This window comes from Pagrus major, chromosome 10, assembly GCF_040436345.1.
Source record: "Pagrus major chromosome 10, Pma_NU_1.0".
Classification (NCBI taxonomy): domain Eukaryota; kingdom Metazoa; phylum Chordata; class Actinopteri; order Spariformes; family Sparidae; genus Pagrus; species Pagrus major.
The window spans coordinates 3,506,802-3,516,167 of NC_133224.1; the positions used below are offsets into that span (position 1 = coordinate 3,506,802).

General features: G+C 45.1%; 1 protein-coding gene across 1 annotated transcript in view; it reads right to left on the reverse strand.

Moving 5' to 3' along the window:
* Positions 1–9,128, reverse strand: part of dachb (dachshund b) — an 85,526-nt gene extending 76,398 nt beyond the window's left edge. The window contains exon 1 of the mRNA XM_073474432.1: positions 8,218–9,128. Within this exon, the coding sequence (XP_073330533.1) occupies positions 8,218–8,867 (650 nt within the window). The 5' untranslated portion in view covers positions 8,868–9,128. The remainder of the gene's footprint in view (positions 1–8,217) is intronic.
* Between the last annotated feature and the right edge of the window lie 238 nt (positions 9,129–9,366).

Consider the following 9,366-nt stretch of genomic DNA (forward strand, 5'->3'; position numbering starts at 1 on the left):
CCTCTCCTCTTTTTTTACTTTTTTCTTGTCTTTTCATCCAATCACGACATTTTAACCTCCTGACTTACTTTTAATTTCAATTTTGTAATCTCAGAATTACGACTTTAATCTGGTAATTTTGATTTATTTAGTTTTTTAAAACACGGCCAGAACATTTGCAAAGCACAAATCAGACAGAAGGCAACTCAAAGTGCTTTACAAGGCACAAAGATTACATTTAAAATACATTACAACTGGTGAAGAAACAGGAAAGTGAGCTGAAATAAAAGAGACGAGGCTAGAAAATAAAGTCAGAGTTCAGCTCGAAGCCTTGAAACTGCTTCAGTGAACGACAGAGGCAGACAGAAAGGTGAAATATACAATTGAATCTCATAATTCTGACTTTTTATCTCATTAGTAGCAGATATTCACATGTGAGGAGCTCGAACCAGGTGAGTTTTGACTCTGTCGATTGAGAAAAGACTTTTCCTGTAAGTGAACGAGCAGACCGACGAGTGAGTTACCTCCTCGTGAACATCACGTCACCAAAGTGTGTTAAACAGATTCAGAGACAGAAAACAGATTATTAACCAGCCGACAGCTTAAAACACACAAACTTTAGCTTCACTCTCTCTCTCTCTCTCTCTCTGTATCATTGTTAATGTCTCTCGCACCCTCCTCCTTTAACAGACTCTGAAGTTGAGACTGAAACAGCCTTTGTGAAACATTATCTATTTCCCAACACACACACACACACACACACGTTGACCTGCCTCTCCCCTCTCGCTGTTTTGTTCAGTCCGCACCCTCACACACACCCTCACACACACACACACACATGCACACACACACGGGGGGAGAGGATCAGTTCTGTTCTGTGGTGACAGAGGGTCATATTTCTTGCTTTGATCTTCACCTCTCTCTCTCTCTCTCTCTCTCGCTCTGTTTTCAAACACAGAGAGAGAGAGAGAGAGAGAGAGAGAGAGCATCTCTATGTCTCTCGCCCCGGCTGGTTGGTTGGTCGGTGGCTGGTTGGTAAGTGAAGCATGAAACCTCCTCGGCCTCTGAGACTCTGCACAGAAAACCGTAATAAAACTCAAAGTGGACACAGGAAGTGAAGAACGAGCGACTCGCTTCACACCAGACGTGTTTCTGACAACAGGTCGTCGTCGGGTGTCACCGCTCGTACTACAGCCTGCGGTCAAAGTCAGAAGTGCTCGTGTTTAGGGAAGTTTTTAAAAAATGGGAACTTTTGTGTTTTGTCACGAACAGCTGGAGCCTGTCGAAACAGCTGCGCACACACACACACACACACACACACACACACACACACACACACACACACACACACACACACACACACACACACACACACACACACACACACACACAGCCTGCATCAGAGCGCTGAGGATGAAATAATACACGCCCCTCCGGCCAATCAGAATCCAGTATTATCTGTGGCGATGGTTCAAAGACGTGAGAAACTTGAAGAGAAACGCACGAAGTAAACAAACTTTTTTAATCTCATCTCGTGTAAAAGTGTCGAGTTGTACAGTTTATAATGAAAACAAAGCTAAAAGATGGTCTGAGCTTCATTTCTTTATGATTAAGGTGTAAAAAATAAAGCATTCGTCGAGTTATGGACGGATTTTAAACCACCAGCCGTCAAAAACAAAGAAAACATGTTGAGTTTTGGCAAAAATCTGCACCTACCGACCGGCTTTTTATATCATTAGATCAATAAATACCTAATTGGTCATAAACATCTTGAAATTTGACATAATTAGTCAAAAATAAATATTAAAAATGGAAATTTCCAGCTTCCAAACTCACATCGGAGACATCAGCAGGTGTGATTTACATCAGAAAAAAGAAATACTGGCATAAAAACACCAGAGAGCATCATCTTCTTTTACTCCACGCATTCTTGCGCCTACATTACCCACAATGCAACGCAACCACCAACAGTCCAGTAGGACATTCGGGTGTGTGCGTCATGCTAGTAGCAGCGGATGTAGCCTGCAGCAGAGGTGAAGGGCGCCTACGGAGGTCAAGGTGAACATAGACGACCGACGCCGACTCAAGTGACATCACTCGGGGCAGTTTATCAGATGTCACACAGCGCCCCCTGGAGGCGGTAAAGACTTTATACAACCTCCGACCAACTGAATACCCCTCGGTATCAGTGACAGTCCCTCCTCTAGCATCAGTGTTTGGTTTGTCCCTTCTGGGCCACCACAGAAACATGGTGGAAGATAAAAGTCTCACTCTAAAAAGGTCAAGAAAACACAATAACTCTCAGTTTCAGGTGATCCTACGCTCATGAAAGCATCTTTATAAACTTTAACACTTTATGGATTCTCGTTTCTGATTGGATGACCGATCAATTCATCTCCGATCGATGATGATAAACTGTGTGTAAACGCTCTTAAAGCACACGACCACACAGCAGCAGCAGCAGCAGCAGCAGCAGCGAGGTGACCTCAGCTCCTCGCCAGCCAACGCTTTAACCTTTATCAATTAACCAGCAGCACAAAGCGGAGCTGAAACCAGACACACACACACACACACACACACACAAACCAGCAAAACACCGACAGAAACAATACACACAAATATCCGCAAGACACACACACACACACACACGAAAACAGGCGAATATGAACACTGCCGCAGACGCACACACACACAGATGTAACCTGACACAGTGTGACAACTGATAGCTCTGTTTGTGCTCGCCAGACAATCACACACACACACACACTCACACACACACACTCACAGACATACCTCAGCCAGAAGGCAAAACAACTGACCGTGTTGTGTGTCTGTGTGTGTGTGTGTGTGTGTTTTACAAACCACTGTGCTCCATTAAAAGAACTTAATGCCCCATGCAAAGAATGAAAAACACAAAATTGATGAAAGGAGTTCACGCTGAGTGTGTGTGGACGTTATTCTGCCAGTGTGTGTGTGTGTGCGTGTGAAGCCGCAATGTTTCACAAAAACAAAACGACTTTGCTCCCCCTGTGTTACAAACAATACGACCTCCATCATCGGTGTGTGTGTGTGTGTGTGTGTGTGTGGGCTCTAACAGCCTGTCGTGATAAGGAGAGCCCAGAATAACACTCCGACATCAGCAACCCTCCCTCCTGTCACTCACTATCGATTCCCCCCTCTCTCTCTCTCACACACACACACACACACACACACACACACACACACACACACACACACACTATCACACACTATCACACACACACAAAATCAAGGAGGTGTTGAAGAAGCAGTGTCTCTGCTCCCAAAAAAAGATCAGCGCTTTGGTTAAAAACAGAGAATATTCAGTTTTACTTTGAAGGAGCACGCAACCGATATCCTACAAAATAAGAGCCTTACTCTTGCAAAGACGAAAACAGAGGAGGCCTCAGTGTGTTTTTAAAAATAGCGCTTCGCAAATCGTCGTTGAGTTTTACTCTTCTGCTTCCATCGCTTTTCATCTGTGCAGCCGAGTTTAAAGGAACAGTTCGCCCCAAAATGAAAATCAAGACATCGTCTCGTCACCGCCCTGCTGATGGAAAGTCAGGTGACGTTTCGCCGTCCACGTCCTCCTAAACAACTGAAGTAGCGAGTGGGCGCTGAGGCTCGACCACATGTTGAGGGTGTAGATAAAATAGTTTCAAATTAATTTGGGATCTCTGAGCTGAGAGGAGTCGAAAACATCACCCTCTGTTCGGCCCGTCTGTGAGTTGACACCCTGTTCAACCAAACTCCATTCAAAAAAACAGGTGTTTTATGGTCAGGCCATGTTTTTTCACTGTATAAATGTAGTTACACCAAAAAAAAGACTTTCTTCTGATTGACTTCGATCTACTGACACAATCGGCACATCTGCCACTTACTCATGAGGTCTTTAACAAACCTAATAGACCCAGGATTAATATATTTTTGAACCAGAACAACAGTTCAGCCTTAAATGAGAATTTAGTCATTCCTAGAGCTTCGCAGCAAAACAGCGTTTCATCATTCTCCTAAACAACTGAAGTAGCTGGGGACTTGTTTTAAAACCTTAAAAACAACCACAAAATACAATAAAATGGCTCCATACAGCTCGTCCAGCTAAGTCTTCAGAAGCTCCAAGATCCCAAATTGATTTAAAAAGACATTATTTACACCCTCTACATGCGGTCGAGCTCGTACACCCGCTTCAGACGGCGTGCACGCTAACGCTTTTAGCTTAGCAGCTTTGAAAAAGGTGTAAACAACATCTTTTTAAATCAGTTTGTGATCCTGGAGCTTCTGAAGACGAAGGTAAAACAAGTCTCCATCTACTTCAGTTGTTGAGGAGAAGCTCCAGAAATGTTTTGTGAGCTACTAAACTTCACCTGACTTTCCATCAGCGTGAGGGTGAAGTGTTGCCGATGTTAACCCCACAAACCCTCCAGTGGCACTCAGACCTTTCCAGCATTAAAGAAAAGCTCGTTATCAGTGAGTAATGGAGGGATCTGGTGTGCGGTGAGGTCTGAGCCTCTACACCATCGGGGTATTTTGAAGCCTGCACGTCACAGAGTTGATGTCATCTCCTTTAAATAACTCATATTTAATTTTCCAACTTTAGCAGGATGTGTGGGAACTGTTTCACTTTGCACAGCTGCTTTATTTCTGTGTTTTGTGTGCTTTCCTTCAGCTGAAGCGGAAAACGTCATCGAGAAACACAACACAAGTTAACATAAACTGTAATATCGATCGAGATGGACGTTGCTTTTATGGTTGCCGAGAAGACAAAGTATGCAGAAGCCCAGTGGGAGTTTTCTCCTTTTTTTTTTCAGCTTTTAATTTTTCCTTTCTTTTCCCAGAGAGCAACGTCAGAGAGGGCGAGAGTGTGTGAGAGCGAGGCATTAGAGGAATGCCAATATGATTGGAGAGGGAGAGGAGTGTGTGTTCGCTGTGCGTCCGACAACAATAGCTCTCCAGCCGTGTTGTTTCATGCGCATTCACATGATCCATTATTGCCCCTGACATGTACCGCTGTGTGTGAGTGCGAGAGGAGGCCGAGTGATTGAGATGAAGAGACAGAGGGAGAGAGGTGAAAGACGGCGATGAAGACGAAGGAGAAGAGACAATTAGAGACAGAAATACACCCCTGATACGGACGGCAAAGACAGAAAGAAGCGACCGTCCTCTTCAAAAACAAGACGGAGCATTTCAAGCTTAATAAACTATAGACTTGCATGTGTGTGTGGTCAGCTAAAAAACAGAGGTCACTCTCCAGCAATCCAGTGACACCACGGCAACACAATACACTGTTAATAATTAGCTGATACTGAGCAACCGCCACCTCAAACTCTCCATCTATCACTTTCATCTTTCGGGACAGCGACACAAAAATAAACCGGGGCTGAAAGCACAGACGAGCGCGGACAACGTCCAGCGTTCCCACCGCGACCCTGATGTGAAATTCCAGGACTTTTCAAGGAGTTTCCAGAAATAAAGCCAGAGCACTTCCATGTTACATCCTCCTTGGTTTTGCTGTTGTTGTTGTTTTCAGAAATAGACGCTTATCATCAACCCCGTGCTCCAAGTCTTGAAACTATTTAAATGTCAAGTATAATGTTGAGTGACTTCGGTGCTGAGATACAGCTTGTTTACACTCCGTCAAATAAGCATACAAGTATGCCGAATTAGCTATTAAGGTTTCCTGTTTGCAATGTTCCCATAAATGTACAGACAACTATCACTGGATTACTTTGATACTGAAGAAAACCTAAAAATGTCATAATTCCAAGGCAAGTTCTGCAGTTATACAAAGCGTTTTTTTTATATAACTTCTAAGCTGCTTTATGGACGTTTATTGAAAACAGACATCAAAAATAATGATAACCTTGGGAAGTGCAAGTCACACTTAATCTAAAAATGTGTTTATCGAGTCTATGTGTTGACATCTGACTCAGTTATGACTGAGAAAAAATGTGAATATTAGCGCAAAAAGGCGCTCCACCAGACTACATTTACTCTTCCTGTTGTTTTTAGAAATTAAGCATGCACCTGTCCTTCACCTGACGCAGTATCTTTGCCTCCTCCTTCCCCTCACAGCTGGATGTAAAGTGACTAATCTGTATTCATGTGTGACACATTTTTAGCGTTTTTTTCCAACGTTTAAGAGACGAGTGGAAGGACAGAGGCGTTTTACTTGAAACTCAACATCAGTAGAAGACAGGAGAAGAAAGAAGGACCAACTCTGCTCATACATGTTTTAAATATCAGTGGATCTCCTGGTTTCGTGACCTTCTCTGTCTGGAAAAACCCTCATAAAAGTCATGTTTGTCCTGGAATGTATTATCAGTGAAGGACAGTGGAAAGTATCACATGATCTGATGTAAAAATGTCTTCCTGTTATACTAACAGCCTTTTTTTCTCCATGTAAACAACAAAGTCATTTTGGCAATTAGCAACATTAAACGTATGCTGAATTAGCTATTAGCAGTTCCTGTTTGCAGTATTTTTATGGATGTACCGACAACTATCACTGATTCATTTGATACTGAAGTAAATCTAAAAACATGATAATTCTGAGGCAAGTTCTGCAGTTATACAGAGCAGCTCTGAGACGAGATTCTGCGTGTTCGAAACAACTGATGTCAAAAATAAAAGTACATTATCAGTTTTTCGGTTTTAAAGAACTTAAGTCAAACAAAAGACTCTTATTTTAAAAATACTCATGCTGTGCAGCTTGTTTCCCAGAAATTGAGCACTTATAATCCAAACTGACAGGATATCTCTCTTCCCGAGACGTTTGAGGACATCCAAGGTCTCGTGTCACTTTATGCTTCATCCAATTTAGCATTTTGATGCTAACATTTCGACAAAAAAAACCCTGAATTTAACTTTCCGTTTGCGCAGATGACAGAAAAAAGAGGTTTTATCTCAGAGTTCGGCCTGCATGAAGGCTTTTTGCTTCAGATTAGTTGTTGGTGTCACCTAATCTCAGGTTTTTCTAATTAACTTCTAACATTATTTTCAAAATGATGGTATATTTATGAGCTTCGGCCCCTTTTGTGCTTTTAAAACCAGCTGGTGGGTTTCAAAATGGTGGAGATCCAAAAACTGTCACACAGGACAGGACAGGAGTTTTAATTTGAAAAGACGAAGCGGTGAGTGTAATGGAAACAGTGTGAGCGAGCAGGTGACACACACACACACACACACACACACACACACACACACACACACACACACACACACACACTGACCGTTATACACAACAGGCATTAAAAAAAAACACTCTGTAAAGTGTCTGTTTACACACAAACACACATTAAAGCTGCATTTCTCCTACAAACACACACAGGAAACCTTTCTCTCTCTCTCTCTCACACACACACACACACACACACTAACACTTACATAAACGCACACACACACACACACACACACACACACACACACACACACACACACACACTGAGCGGTGAGATATAAAGTAATGGATTATGAGTATGAGAAGCTTTTCCATAACTAAAGTCAACAGACGGGTGTTTGCTTTGCGTTTGTTTGCCGTCAGTGTGTTTTTATTTCAATAAACCACAGAACTCGTAAAACATGTGTCCAGCAGCACACACACACACACACACACACACACACACACACACACACACACAGTCGATACAGTAAAAGCATCATTTTCGACACCTAAGCAGAATAACAGAACAGGAAGTCTCAGTAATAAAACCATTACGCAAACAAGCCTCTGAGTCTTTAATGAATATTTAACTGGACATCCTCCTAAAAACTGCCATTTTTTTAAAGGGAGTCTGGCAGGAGTGTCACTGTGATCCATGCACACAACAACATGCAATTAGTTAATGGTGGCCAGCTGAGTTGAGGGGAGTTCAGGCAAAGAAATCACGAGGAAAATCACCAGTAAAGATGACTTCAATCATAAATTCTCTCTTTCCCATCACAGCCTGACTTAAAGAAAATATTTCCTCTAAAAGTATCCAGCAGACCAACCAGAATCAGCTGTTTCTGATGGAAGAACAGGTGATTTGCAGCCACAGAAACAGTGGAAATCTGTACCAGACCTCATAGAAAAAATGAGGAAAATAAGCCGCGCAGAAAAAGTCCCTAAAGTCACTTTAATCGCTACAAACAAACCGAAAAGTTGCAGCCGTGCGGACTCAGTTTGGACACTTTTCGGGTTAAAACATGAGACATATGAAAGTGGTGAAGGTGCGGACCGACCTGGCGCTGGTGCAGTCCTGGTACAGCGTCTCGAAGTCCTTCCTGGAGATGAGCTTGCAGCGGTTCACGCCGGGCTGGATGGCGCCGAGCCCCCGCAGGACGCGCACCTGCTCCACGGTGCACACCACCGGGCTGATGTCCAGCCGCTTCAGCTTGGTGTAGACGGTGTGCAGCCCGCCCACCAGGTGCTTCAGGAAGAGGTCGAACACCTGCGGCAGGCAGATGAGCTCCTGGCCGTCCACGTTGAAGCTGGCCACCTTCACGCCGTGCACCTCCACCAGCTTGCACTCGCTGCAAAGTCCGGGGTTGGAGGAGGTCTGCGCCAAGCCGGGGGAGCCGGGGGTCAGGCCGGCCGAGCTGAGCGAGCCGAGCCCGGCGAGAGGTCCCAGAGCGGCGCCGCCTCCGGACACCAGCGGGGCGGCGCCGCCGTTGCCCAAGCCGGGCAGGAAAGCGCTGAGCATGCTGCTGGTGAGCCGCGGGGACGGCGACAGGGAGTGGGAGTGCGAGTGGGAGTTGGTGTGCGCCGGGCTGGAGGTGCCGGTGGAGGCGACGGAGGTGTGGAGCGCGTCCGGGCCCGAGCGGTAGAGCGCGGCCGGAGTTGGGGCGCCAGACCCCGGCGAGAGGAGCGGAGGGGAGCCGGGGAGCGACATGGAGGAGGTGGTGTAAGGAGTGGAGAGTGATGAACGCGCACACACACTCTCCTCTCTCTCTGCCTTCACACACACTCACACACTTTTCTTCTTCTCGCTCTTTCCAGTTGGGAAAACACTTGTGCGTCTTCCTGCGTCTTCTTCCTCTCACTTTTTCCTCTTCGTCCTAATTTTCCTCCCCCCTCTCTCTCTCCCTCTCTCTCCTCTCTCTCTCTCTGTTTCTATCCACAACACGCTCTCACTCTTGTTATCCGTGCGTGGAAAGCGGACTGTCCGGTCTGTGCGTAAAAGCGACTGGATCAGACTCCAGGTCAGCCCCCGTCCTGGTCCCGCCTCCGTTACGCACGACTGACAGCCGCGTGGGCCAATCAGAGAAGACTCCTGTTTGAGCTGAGGATGTGATTGGTGGAGAGAGAGTGGGAGGACTTTATTACACTCCATTGATGTGTGTGTGTGTGTGTGTGTGTGTGTGTGTGTGTGTGTGTGTGTGTGTGTGTGT